This window comes from Lycium ferocissimum, unplaced genomic scaffold (genome assembly GCF_029784015.1).
Source record: "Lycium ferocissimum isolate CSIRO_LF1 unplaced genomic scaffold, AGI_CSIRO_Lferr_CH_V1 ctg5635, whole genome shotgun sequence".
NCBI classification, from domain to species: domain Eukaryota; kingdom Viridiplantae; phylum Streptophyta; class Magnoliopsida; order Solanales; family Solanaceae; genus Lycium; species Lycium ferocissimum.
In genome coordinates, this window is record NW_026726055.1 from 7,939 (window position 1) to 21,929 (window position 13,991).

At 36.0% G+C, this 13,991-nt stretch overlaps 2 protein-coding genes across 3 annotated transcripts; one reads left to right on the forward strand and one right to left on the reverse strand.

Moving 5' to 3' along the window:
* The first annotated feature begins 212 nt into the window (after nt 1–212).
* Nucleotides 213–11,876, forward strand: LOC132044956 (uncharacterized). The gene is made up of 20 exons (XM_059435493.1): nt 213–258; nt 364–525; nt 1,218–1,283; nt 1,921–1,943; nt 2,093–2,274; nt 2,904–2,999; nt 3,100–3,142; nt 3,460–3,548; nt 3,875–3,967; nt 4,284–4,338; nt 5,210–5,309; nt 6,287–6,503; nt 7,603–7,843; nt 7,920–7,957; nt 8,217–8,289; nt 8,361–8,465; nt 8,571–8,590; nt 8,661–9,617; nt 9,703–9,868; nt 11,606–11,876. The coding sequence occupies exons 3-19, from the start codon at nt 1,239–1,241 to the stop codon at nt 9,834–9,836; spliced, it is 2,511 nt and encodes an 836-aa protein (XP_059291476.1). The 5' UTR covers nt 213–258; nt 364–525; nt 1,218–1,238; the 3' UTR covers nt 9,837–9,868; nt 11,606–11,876.
* LOC132044957 (two-component response regulator ARR17-like) lies at nt 10,101–11,611 on the reverse strand. Of its 2 annotated transcripts, none has more exons than XM_059435495.1 (4): nt 11,212–11,611; nt 10,727–10,803; nt 10,549–10,619; nt 10,101–10,463 (listed from the first exon to the last, which is right to left on the reverse strand). In XM_059435495.1, the coding sequence occupies exons 1-4, from the start codon at nt 11,258–11,260 to the stop codon at nt 10,379–10,381; spliced, it is 282 nt and encodes a 93-aa protein (XP_059291478.1). In that variant the 5' UTR covers nt 11,261–11,611; the 3' UTR covers nt 10,101–10,378. The 2 variants fall into 2 exon arrangements, with proteins under 2 accessions (XP_059291478.1, XP_059291477.1); XM_059435494.1 differs by having other exon boundaries at nt 10,534–10,619.
* Nucleotides 11,877–13,991: the final 2,115 nt, after the last annotated feature.

Consider the following 13,991-nt stretch of genomic DNA (forward strand, 5'->3'; position numbering starts at 1 on the left):
TTTTGGGTTATTTTGGGGGATAATTTCCATTAAGATAGGGGTATATTTGAAAATTTTAGGGAGAAAGTGTATTTTGACCCAAAATGTTCTACGGATATTTTTTAGCCCTTTTTCCAAAGTAGAGGGGGGTATTTTTGACCCTTTTCCTTTTTTTAATGAGTTACTGTGGTTCCAAATTTTTTTTTTTTTGGTTACAAATGTGCCGTGTCTAACGGAGAAGAGGAGGTCACGCCCACCGACGTCTCTGTTCCACACGAGGTTTGCGATCAATGCCCCTCTCTCTCTCTCTACATATCTTCCTTTCACTCCATGTAATACTGCAATTCCCATTTTCATGCCTTTTCTTTTTCCCTAAATTTACAGCCTTCTGTTTTAAGGACCTCTTTATTAGTTTACCAAGGATCGCCGCCTTTGTTTATTCTTCCTCCACCCACTGATCTGCATATCTGTGCAAATATACTTCAGAAATCAGAATATCGCTCTTCACTCACAAATTATGAAGTAAAAAAAAAAAAAAAAAAGGAGGTAACAAAGACGCACTTCTCCCTTTTTAAAATTATATATCAAAGCACTTAACCGGAAAATATTGGTTTATCTTATGTGCATTTCAGGTCAGGTCTTTACCCAGCCGTTGTTTTTTTCTTTTAATATCTCATTTTATTTCTTATCCTCAATTAATTTGTAAATCGAGTAACCAGTACCATTCCTTTTGCACTTCAAATTGTCGTCAAAAGTTTTGAAATATGTTTATTGTTGACTTGGAATTATCTAAGTAGGTTTTTGCTAATTGGAAGATGAAACTTGGACTACTATGTGATTGCACCGATGCTATGGCATTTTATGGAGGCAGTCTAGTTTCCATAGTTACTGAGTGATCTTTTTATAGGAGTACGTCAAAAGTTTTAAGTTTCTTTAGCTTTCTAGTAAGCGCCGTTATGATTTATGCTTATAACTTGTGGTGAAACTCATATAAAATAAGTAGTAGAAGAAGAAGATTTATGACATTTTTTCCAGTTCAATATCATCTAGGATCTAGCATGTTTAATTTTCGAGGCAGAGATTAGCCATTCTGTATTTTAATTTGTTATCACGAGCCTGTGAAACTCACATAGTATAACTATGTGCCTGGCATTTTTTCACTTAGCTAATACTAGTTTTTCACTTCTTTTTCTTCCTCTGGTCCTTATATAATTATCTCTTCCCACATTTAGTGAAAGTTTGCAAGGAAGATTTCTGCCATGATGTTACAATGGATGGGTGGGTCAAGGAGGAAAGTTGATACTGTAAGTGTCAAACGAAATTACTTATTGTTCTGGAGATTTACTTGCATATTTTTGAATTTGGGGAATAAATTGTTTCTTTCATGGGAAGCTCTGGAAGCACAATTGAGCAAATTGCAATTAGTAGAACTACAGCTCATTAGTGTGGTTTGTTAGTTGATCTTTAGTAGTGCATGTCTCTGAAGCTGGTAATGGATTTTAATGTAAAATTGTGGTTAATAGCGTTCAAATGAGGAGTTACATAAAGTATATTAAAAAATGAAGATCACCCTTTAGAGATTGGGAAGCTCAAGCATATACTTAAAGGAAATGAAAATTGTTAATCCATTTAGTCCTGCCCTAACTCTTCTTTCGGAATAGAAAACCTCCCACACTTTCTTTACGCGAGTTCAATTTTGTACAAGCCAGTTTGCAGATTTGTTGTGATAACGTTCAGCTTACTCCACCCCTGAAATTAGAAAAAAGGAAATAAGAAACAGAACATTCATCTTTCGTTGAAGGGTATCAGCTTGTTCTCGCGAAAGTTTGATTTGTTTCCATCGGTTTCAATGATAGTCTTATTGTGCTTTGGGAAATGTTTTCTTACTGACATTTTCTCTTGTGATTTGTATTATTTTTTCACCGGATGGAAAAACATTAGTCACGAAGGTCAACACAGAAAAGGTATTAAAACATCACGCAACTGTCTTTATTTGATTGGATAATTGTTTTAGCTTTCCTCAACATCAACATTGGTAAACATTCTTTGAGACTGTTGTCTAACTTCCAATATGTAGAGATTTACACTAAGATGTAGTTGGTCTATCTTATAGGCAAAAGCAATACTTTGAACAAAGAAAACGGCAAGAGCAGCAGAAAAAAGATGCAAGAGAGAGCTTCTTTGACGAGAAAAGTCCATGTAATCAGCAAGAAAAGAATAATCGCTCACTTGATATTCTGAGTTTACTGAACATATCAACAGGTTCTGGGGACCACAAGTCAAATGTCCACTCAGGTACTTTGACTTCAATTTTTGAACTCTCCAAAATTTTAAGTATATATAGTTATGTGCTCTTGATCGGCAGTAGCATTAGATGCTTGTTCACGTTTCTTATTATGAGCTAGCTCAGAGATATTTTGTCAAGGATCGTCCAATTGAGGACATCTGATAAAAACATATTATGTCAGAGATCTCACTTGTTAAAGAAGTTTGTATCTCAACCTGCTCAGCCTTTGGAAGTAAAATCCTTGAAATTTGTGAAAATAAAAAATGAATGATGTGTATTTTCACTTTCGTTGGAACTCAAGAAACTTTTTGAACTAGTTGCAAACAGTATGCTGTTTCATTAGCATTTATGTCCTAGTGCAATGATTTGCTATCAGGTACTATTAGGATTCTTCTTTTATGAGTGTCTTTACCATCATTTCCAAGTCTTCAATGATATGAAACAACCTAATATACATGTTTTATCAATTAGAGATTGCAATATGGAGTTGACACAAAATTTGATTATACAATGTGACCGTGTTAAAATTGCACTTTGTACATTTTCTTTATTTGATGAGTGAACCTATTCCCTTCAACTGCACAGTGATTCCGATCTCCCTTTTGTGGCCTAATTTTCTTTTGCATTACCATGTAAGCACATCATATTTATGAGGACAATCAAATGCCACAGCCTTCTCCAGTGATTCAAACAAACAAAGTCTTTTGTCTTGGCTCTCTTCAGCATAAGGAAGGTAGTACACTTGCGTTCTTGCAAAGCTGGTTTGCTGAGCAGTATAATTGTACTTTCTTGTCATTTGGACGTCTTAAGAATGTGATTCATTGTCCTAATAGGAACTTCACCAAGCTCCCAGGATTATGCAGCCTGCCTAAAGAAGTAAGCATGTTTACAGTGACAGGATTATCCATATTAAATTGCATAAACATAAAAAACTCCTAGGTTTATCCTTGTTGAATTGCTACACACAATCCTTAAGGAAGCTTGCTTGAGTAAATTTTTTGTATAAAAAGCTGCTCACAGCTGCAGATGGAGAAGTTTTAAGTACATGCCTGACTTGGATGCTAGCAACTATTTAGCATGCCTAGAATCTCCATGAACTGCATTTCTTAGTATTCTACATGTTTGGTTGTGATGTCTGGGAAGTAATTTTTCTTTTCCTGAAAAAAGTTCAATTAACCAATGATGTTGCTCAGTACATCAGTTGGAGCATCTGGAGGTCATGAGAGAGCTTTGTACAGCACCGATGAGAAAGTAAATCCACTGACGAACTCTACAAGCAAGCGTGAGTATATCCATGAATACTGTCGTAAATTAGTAATTACCTGTCAAAAGAAAACATTGAAATGGCTTGTTAAGATATATTAAGCAATAGGATAACATTCTGATTGGAGACACTTCCTTTTCAATCTCAAGTTGTTATTGGAGTTGAAGTACAAATTCATGATATTGCATCAAGATATCCTTTTGACTATAGCTGACAAAAGTTTATCAACTGTACGTATAATGGCCGTACTTTAAAAAAGCACTTCCCAAGAAATTCTCTGGTTTGAACTGTCAGAGCCAAAAAAAAAAAAATTATTCCCATATACTAAAATCTCAATTTTGCAGAACTCTCTATCATTGACATACTTGGTGATGATGGACCGAACTGCGAGTTGGAAAATTCAGCTCATGAAGGCCATGTTGCATTTTCGATTGAAGGTAAATTCGATGGTTGACCACGAAGCAATTACATTTTTTTTCTTTGAAAGACTGATATTTTGTCTACAAATCGGAAGAAAAGCTCAATTAACTTCTTTCACTTTCCTCTCTACTTTGTCCTCTTTATAGAAATCTTTTTTAAATATCATATAGCTATTTTCTTGCAATTATTTCTTCATTTTCCTTGCTATTTATGCTCTTTATAGGCATCATTTCCAGTTTGCAGGATAAAGGAGGGAAGAACTATCTATATTTATGTTTGGCTTTCAGTTCTTTTAGAATGAACATTTGATCAAATGCCTTTTTGCGTTACTAGGTTTAGGTAAAGTTGAAATGTCTACCCCAGTCCATTCACCGCAGGTTCCTGGCAGGTAATTGTACTTTATTAATCAAGAATAACAGACCGTGAAAAATAATTTTGCAAATGCCATCTTGACGAGATTTCTATGATAAGTAGTGGTTAGGACTACCCTTGGAAGTCAAGACTATGAATAGGCTTTAAATTTAAAACCGACCATGAAAGCAGCATGTATCAGTTCTTTGACTGAAAGCAACATCTGCACATTTGGGCAACCTTGCCTTACTTTGATAAATTGTATGTTTTAACTAAGTCCTCTTCACAGTAATGCTACTTCCAGCAAGAAGGAATTCCTAATTCCAGTAGAAGCTCTTAATTATTTCTAGATAAGCAAAAAAGTAATACTGCCATAATTATTTCCAGATAAGCGAAAAAGTAATACAGCCAGAGATAGCCACCCAAATCCTTGATAATGTTCACTTACTTAGCTGACATCAGTACTTGATAAGCAAGGGTGTCTGAATGAGTATCACAATTTTCTCAAAACAGCTTAGCTTGGTACTCTAGCCACTGGAAAGTGATCTGAGTCCCTCTCTGGGATGTACCGTGTGCTTAATATTATGTATGATATAACTAAACCGCGGATATCCGTTAGATCAATTCACGCAAGCCTCATGCTTATCTTGCATTTTTGGAATACTAGAGTGGTTTTCTGGGAGTACTGTACACCTCATTGCTTCCCAGGTATTTGGATACACCAACTTCCAAAATAATCAGTTTTACATAGGGCCTTAATTAAATCGGCATGCTTAATGGTCTAGATCTCCATGCTGCAGTTAGCTGATTCAAGGGGACACTTCTTTATCGCTATGACCGCACGGTGTTGCATGGAAATCTTTGAAGGTGCTCCTTCTGAATGCTGCTTTTATGTTACTTGACTGCAGACCCTTGTCATATGGTAGGTCCTCACCCCCAAGGACTAGGAGAAAAGCCCTCTCATCTGAGTACCTTAACAGAGGGATAGATGGTATTGAACTTGAATTGGTGAGAGCACTTCCTGATGCTATTTCCATTCTGTTAGGGTTGCTAGGTTACTGCATGTTTACAACTGGCACTTCCTTCTCTGAGTTAAACACCTTCTAACTTTATTATTGTATCCTTTCCGTGGGATAGTGAACCATTACCTCTAGAAGTCTTCGCGCCTTTACTTCATTTCCTATAATTTGTAAGCTTACTGCTGTCAATTTCTTTCTTGTTTCACTTCTTGTCTAGGGTGTTTAGTATGGCATAAATCTAATCTTGATGAAACCATTTTGTTGTGTTCAGTTATCTAAATTTCTTTACACCAAAAGCAGGAAATTGACTTTAATGAGCCTATGCCCTTCTCTGCTACAATTATATAAACTTACTCCAGATGTCATACTTCAACCAGTATGTAAACCTCATGTCAGCCTGTTTTGAAACACCACACCTATGCCCTATCTCTACTTTCTATCACTACCATATGTCACATATTTTTACCCCACCAAACGGCATAAAAATGATTTAGGAAATAGCTTCCATGGTTCTATAAAAATTTATGTCATAACACTCCCTTCATCTACTATACCTTATGACATCAAACGGGCAAAGACTTTGGCAATAGGTGTGAAAACCAACTTCCAAGCTTCAGGCAGCGAGATGTTTAGTTTCAGCATGCATAGCTTCTTAAATGGCGGGCATTTGTATCTTAAATCTACAGATTCTGTGTTTATTGCTTCAGTTGATGTAGAACAGCATTTTCTGATTTTGGTCTTGAAAAGTGACTAGATACCTAAATTCTATTCCATTCCATCATCTTTTCAATATATGCATGCTTATTTTGTCAATAAGCGAAGAAAAAAAAAAGGCAAAAAACAGTTAGTTCTTTGTGGAAGGATTATGGCAATGCAGATGTCCTTCAGTTATCAGCCCCAACCCTAATTGGTTATATGGAGGACGAATTCCTGATCTATTCAACTGCTTATATGGACAAACTACAGGATAGCATGATGGTGGATGTAGAACTACCTTTTCGTACGAGTCCTTTAGACGGATCCGCTTGCTCCAGGGGAATACCAGATTTACCTGGTAGCGCAGAACATAAGTTACTAGATACCAAATGGTTCTCCTTTAATAACAATTTTACTGATTTGTACACATTTGAGAGTGATGAATTCTTCGGCAAAAGCAAGGAGAGCTCAAATACAATTTGGAATGGTAGGGCCCTTAATATGTTTTTCCTCGTCTTTTCTGGCTTCTACATTGAAATCTCCAAGGAGGTGTTGAGTTGGTTTCTTGAGTATCTTTTTTATCAGGGTAAATCGCCTTCATTTTCCTGAAAAAAAGTGTAATTCAACTTTAAAATTCCTTTGGTGCCGTTTGTTGTAGAGTTTGCAAACTCAATTTTTAACTTTTAGGAAAATGTGTTTGTTTGAACTATCTTTGCAAACAAAAAAGGTTCCAAAAAGTTTGCAGACTAAAACAAATGCCACGTTAATAAAAAACATAGCTAGTTAACACGTTTAAGTTTCCATACATATATCTTTATTAGGTTTGAATTTCCAACATCATATTTGACAGTTCACCACCACCAACAACAACATACCCAGTGAAATCCCACAATGTGGGGTCTGGGAAGGGTAAAATGTATGCAGACCTTACCTCTATCTCATAAGATAGGAGATCAAGTTTCCGAAAGACCCTCGGCTCAAGAGAAAACACGACGAGAAAACGTCAGATAAGCACAATCAGTTCAAAGCAAAATGAAAATGAAACTAAAGAAAGCGAATAAGCCATGATAGAGTGAGAAAAGGAAGCAGTAGCTACCATAGATAAATAAGATAATCGAAGTACAAGAAACAACATATAGTAGCAAGAATCAAAGGACAATAGACTATAGATCAAAACTGCGACTACCTACTAGCCTTCTACCCTAATCTGAGTCCTCCATAACCTCCTATCTAAGGTCATGTCCTCGGTAAGCTGGAACTGCGCCATGTCCTGTCTAAGCACCTCTCCTCAATACTTCTTCGGCCTCCCTCTACCTCTTCTGAAACCATTCATAGCTAACCTCTCACACCTTCGCACTGGGGCATCTGTGTTTCTCCTCACATGCCCAAACCATATTTGACCGTTCACCAATGCTAATAAAATGTTTCTCCTAAGAGGCATGCAGAATTAATGCTTGTGGTACAGAGCTTAAAATTGGGGAATTGCTTTTGAAGTTGCATAGAAATTTCAAAGCTTTTCACACTTCCACATCTTCTAAGGTTTGCTTCGTTTTATAAGTTATATAACTACTCATCTTTTATGTTAGATTCAGCAAATTCCAGTTTCCAACTTCCTGAAAGCTTTCATGAAGATTGTGGTTCACCACATAAGAGCTACTTATATCATTTTGATGCTGGTTCCACTGATTTTTGGAATAACCAAAGTTGTGGGATGCGAGAATTCAACTTTGAGGACTGTTATTATTGGGGTTCTGCCAATTCTTCTAGTGCCAGAAATTATGGGAAGCAAGACACTTATTTTGATGACTCTTATCATCAGAAGCAAAGGTTTCCCATGTAGCCACTTGAATATCTAATTTGAGGGTTATTTGTGTTCTATACTGAGGATGTCTTGTCCATGCAGGGTCAGGATGAGAGCCAAATCAGAATTCAACATAATAGGTGCTTTACTATTTTGCTAATAGGAGATGCTATTTAAAACGCTGTACACATTATTTTAAGTGTTTTACATCTCGTGGTTCTATTAAAAAGTCATTTAGTTTTTCCAAACTCAAAAAATATGAAGAACTGTTGAATACTTTAATATGGGGAGCCAAAATGGAATGCTATTGAATAATTTATCCTGGTATTATTCAGATTATATTTTGGTCAAATAAGTTGCATTTTCTGTGGTTTCTACGTGTTATTCTCTCATTAACAGATTCGCCTACTCCCTATTCCAAGCACTACAAATCAGAGAATTTCAGAGATTTCAGTGTCTCAGATGGAGAATGGTAGGCACATTTTGCTGTGGTTGTGAGGGGGATCCTTTAGTTGGTTAAAATCTTCTATTTCTTACTGGCAGGTGTTCCATGAGATGTACAAATCCTCATTTAATGGATAATATAGACCATGCTGATAAGACATGGTTTGCAAATGAAGATGCAAGGGATAATTTGAGTTTATTGAGGTTGCTATTTGATGTTCTTTCTGTTTACTGGTCTCTATTCTGATCCTTTCATTTACTAATCAACTGATCCTGTTTACTCTTGTGGATATGTTGACTTCTCTTCAGCGAAGAATCATCCACTGCAGGTCAATGTCGTTTGTACTAACTGACTTATTGACTTGAGCAATATAATCATTTTTCTTTTTCTCCATCCAGTGGTGGTTGAGTTAGACAGACAGCAAAAGATGAACTCAAATAATAAAAGGAGAAGCCAGGATGTATCTGATGGGAGCAAAGAGACAAAATTCTGTGAGAAGTTATCTGCTAAGGAAAGAAACTGCAAGAGGAATGATATTCAGCAGGGGAAAGAAATGGATGAGCCAACAAAGTTACCATGGCCACCAAACCAATCAAGTGCAAAGCCAGAATATTACGATCCTGTATTTTATGAGAAGAGGTCAGACATGAACAATGATGGAATTAGGGAGGCTAGATGTGGTCCTGGAGAGTCAAATTCAAGATTCAGATCTTTCTACGAAACTTCAGTGTCCAAAAGACATGTATCCACTTGTTCTGACTTCTTGACTGGAGATGTCCTTACTGACCGGGAGCCTAAGTTACAAGTTGACTCCCTGCAGAACCTCAAGGGGTCTATCAAATATCCTGGTGAATATGCACCCTCATGTTTTATGTTCGAACCAATGACTTTTGAACTAGATAGCCCGAGGTGCACCTTCAGGAACTTGTTTCAGGATGCCGAGGATTCATTACATACTCTTGGTTCCCAGGGCAAAGTAACAGGAAACATTGTAAGAGATGTAGGTAAGATACCTGATTTCCCGAGCGATGGACATGAAGGCGTTGATATCCTACCATTCGATAGCGGCCAATTTGCCCCAAATATTGAAGTTTCTGGTAGGTGCAAGGGTTTGTCATCAGGAAAGGAAAAGTCAGCGGATGGATCAAGTTCTGTCAATAAGTGTAGTAACTGTGAGGAACCAAAAGAAAAAACTCCAGAAGTGGAGGACAGGACAAGATCGTTCAACTATTCTGAACGTGCAGAAGAAGCATCTTCATCTATAGAGATATCCACTGTATCAAAGGGGGATCAGCACAGTTCAGATAAAAATCAGGACACTCAATCTTCACTTAGATGTCAAGCAGGAGATGAAGGTCGAAGTTTTTCCTCCTTTTTGATCTTGACTTTTAGATGCGTCCTTTATTTATGATAATAAGAAGTGTTTTTGTGCTTTGCCAGTTACAAAAGCGGACAGCAGGTCTTCATCAAAAGAAGGAAGGATAGCTACACGACAAAGTCACAATGTTCACCAAAATGGTCAGGTTATGATGCTTGAGGCTGTGTCCTTCAATTTTTACGTGTGCAGTTTTTGAAGGAAGCATAGGAGTAAAGAACTTGGACAGCGGTATGATACTCTTATCAAGTTTTAATAGATAAATGCAAACATGAACATTCCAATTCAATAGTTTGGCTTTTTTAGCATTTGATCTCATGTGTTTTTCGCTATGGTTTAGACGCATGCAAGCTATCTTGTGTTCTAGTGATGCATGGCTGCCATGACTATTGAACTTGTGGAACCAGATTAATGATCAGTTTTGATGCATGTGCAAGATGCATATTTTTTGGGCGAGGGTACATGCTTTTTAACAGAAAAAATTTATTGCGAAAAGTAAGATGGAGTTATGGGATTGATTCACAATAGCTAATAAAAAAATTAGATGAAAGAGCGATGATGTTGTCCTTGCTTTCACTTTCCCTTGAATCGTTAGTCAATAATCAACAGTGGCATAGTCAAAATTTCTGCTCCTTTTTTTTCCTTTAGCTTTTCTCGCGTTTCTTTCTGGATCTTCCTGCCACTGGATGCACTATTGTTTTTCCTCCCGAAGCATAGCCGTCCACTGCATGGTTCGGTTACTTAGCTCATATGACATCTCAATCTCTTAATAGCTGATTGTTTGACAGGCTTTAGCATAAATTCTTGCGCACCTTCTTCCAAGCACCTATATTGGTAAACAAAGTCAAAAGATAGAACATGGGATAATATGTTGTTACTAAACTAGAAGCTATTACAGCTTGAGTAAGTACTTCTTGATTCGGGTGGGGACATTCTCCGATGATACGATGACAACAGGAATCTCTTTCAGATTAGAGGATCCCTGTCATTTAGACACGTTTCAAATAGTGATTAGTTCTGAAAGTGTGGAGGCAAAGAAACTTTGGGAGAGAGAGAGAGAGAGAGAGAGAGAGTCCCGAAGTTCAATACCTTCACTCTTTTTAGTAGATCGTATCCTGTCATCCCTGGCATGCAGTAATCAGTAATGATCAAGTTTATGTTTGTTTCTTGCAATATCGAATCAAAGCTCAGCCTAAAAAAGCACAAAGTTCTAAAAGATGCATGTCATACAGCAATTTGTGCTGATTATAGGCATTGAATGGTGGACTGGTGATAAAAATCACATGCATTGAACTGACCGACTGGTGATACTATTTTTCCAACAAGAAATATATAATGTCTAATATTGCCTGCTATTTCCTTTGTCCCTTATAATCTTTCTCCCGAACATTAGTGACTAGAGTATAAATAATTATGAGCAAGTGTTGACTGTGTAGGAGGTATGGAGCCTCATAGTGTATGTTTCTTCATGATGTTTGGCTGTAGTAACTTTGGTTACCAGTTTCAAAAAAAAAAAAAAAAAAAAAATCAAGGACACACGGATGAAGAGAATATTATATCAAAGTTACTGCTTACCCTTGTACTGTTGCTGTATTGCCCCTCCACCAAGTCCAACGACTCCATTGCCTTTTTCCCGTTCTCTACTGTAGTTAATGCGACAAGGATCAAAATAACAGCTCAAATTCACAATTTCCTCGTAACTTCAGTGATTTGGTAGTAATTTGTGAAGTAGAACACATTATTTGGCGTGTCCAAGGAAATTAGTCACAAATTTATTGCTTAAGCAAACAAGTTAATCACATGTTCAATGCTTGCATAAACCATGACCGTGATCTTCATCGAGTCTATTGACTAGTTAAGTTGGGTACAATTTGCTATAGACACTCTAATTCTTCAATTTCTTTGGAGTAGTTGGGATTCTTAAAGTATTGTTAATGCATCTTCAAGAGGTAATTTTTTTGTCTACAGCTGCAGGAGTAAGAGAACATGGATGGTCTGATAAGCTTTACAGGCAGCAAATGAAATGTAAATGCCAATTGGCGAACTGGGGGCAGAACAAGGCAGTTGGGGCAACATTAAAAGCTTCACGTGTACTTAGTACGGACTATAACTGACTAACGTAAATAATGCCAAATGCCTGCTATTAATGTACGCTAAGAGGCATACAGAGCTTCAGGAATTCAAGAAACGTTCATAGGATTTGTCCTTATCTTCTTTAATATTTTGGTCTTTGGTTTCTCGTAGTGGTCCAGTTAAGTTTTAAATCCCAAAAAAGAAAAAAGAAAAAAATGATAATGGCAATAAAGCTAAATGGTCTCTACTAGCTCTGTTTGCTCTCATCGTCTAGTTGGCAGATGAAGATGAAAGTTCAAAAAAGAAAAAAATCCGGCTATCTTCATTTTATTAATAGAAAATCTCGTGTTTATAAGTATTTTTTTGGGTTCGTAAAATTCTTAAATAACTTATACTGTTTGGCCTAACATTTGCTTATTTTGAGAAGTGTTTTATATCAGAACTACTTTTAAAAAAAAAAAAACTTTTTGGGGAGTAGCAGTTTTTGTTTGGTTAATCAATTTGAAAGATACTTTTATTAATATTGCTTTAGCAATTTGTGCTTGAACAAGGTTTTTACATGCTTTAAGAAAATTTACTTTTTTAGCTTTTAAAAATATCTTTTACCGAAAAGTAATTTTTGTTTTACAAGTTAGGTCAAACATCTAATTTTTTAAAATAAGCACTTTTAGCTTCTTACAAACAGGCTATTAACAAGCTTTAAGAAAACTTTTCAAGGGTTTCAATCAAACATTACACCACGGTGAATGAAAGGAAAAAAAAAAAATCATCCATAGGCTTTTTCTTGTCGCCTTTGTTTCTATGACGAAACGAATCACAATATAATGGACTTCTATAACTAGTGCTTCGCTAACTTCTTCATTTCAGGCTGAACGAAAAAGAGAGGAACATTCATATGATGCAACTCAAGTTTTTTTTTTTTTTTTTTTTTTTTTTTTTAAATAAAAATTAATCACATGAGAAATGGGGAAGATTTGTTACCTTTGCATGAAGAGGTAGTGAGAGGCCTTTTCGGTCCTCTAAACTGTCGTCCACAGCCAAAACATGCGGTTTCTCTTCATTGTCGATCACCATTGACGATGAGGATGTTGAAAAAGCCATCGTTCTTCTCTGTATAATAATGAAACCAACCCAAAAACTTTGGACAAGAGAGGAAAACGCTATGATACTACGTATTATATGGAGCACTATCTAATGAAACAAAAGAGACAAATATGCAAATGCAATATAATGTCCTTCTCAAGGACAACGTTGAAGGTACAATTAATTTGTTGGGATATGGCTTTTGTGAGAGGTAGGCTTAAGAGAAAGAAGAAAAAGAGAAGATTGCAGTTGGCATGCATACACACAAATACAAGTGTAGGTGTTTGTGCTGGTCTAAATACATAAATATGAAAAGAACGTAAGAATTGTGACAAAATCGAGATCACAGTTATTTCGTGATCTTTTTAGGTCACTGGGATACGATGGCAGTCGTAGCAACATTAGGACCGGCGAGAGCGAAGAGTGGGAAAAGAGGATTAATATAAATCCATATTTATTTTGTCGCATGTGGAAAAACATGTTTATATCCATTCAACATATACATAACATCTATTTTCATCTAAATTTCTATTATTAGTTAATCATGGTTAACTAATGAACCTTTTTACATTATTTTTATCACTAATTATGTGGGAAAACTATTAGGGGTCATTTGGTTGATAAACAAGTTATAGATGCATTTATAATGCATGAATTAGTTATGCAAAAATTAGTAATGTGGAAATTGTAATGCTAATTATTTTTTAGGCTTAAGTGACTAAAACGCCCCCAAACTTGGCACGAATTGCAACTTTAGTCCCCAAACTATTATTGCTCGCAAGACACCCTAAAACTTGGCAAAATGGGTTTTAATTCATCCCCGAGCTGTCACATGGCACAACAACTGTAGTCACACGCCAACAGGCGCGTCAGAGGTGCCACGTCAGTTTTTTTTTTAAAAAAAAGAAAAAAGAAAAAAGAAAAATCAATTTTGGAAAATTCATTAAAAATTAATTTTTTTCTAAAATCAGAAAAAACTATTTTTTTGTTAAAAATGTGGAAAAACCTTTTTTTAAAAATAAATCTGGACTGGATTTTTTACTAAAAAATCTGAAACTTTTTAAATCTTGAAAACTGAGAAACCCATTATTTAAAAAAAAAAAATCTGGAAAATTAATTTTTTTTAATTAAAAAACCCGGACTTTTTAAAAATTTGGAAAACTAAATAAACCCATTTTTCTAAAAAAGAATCTGAAAA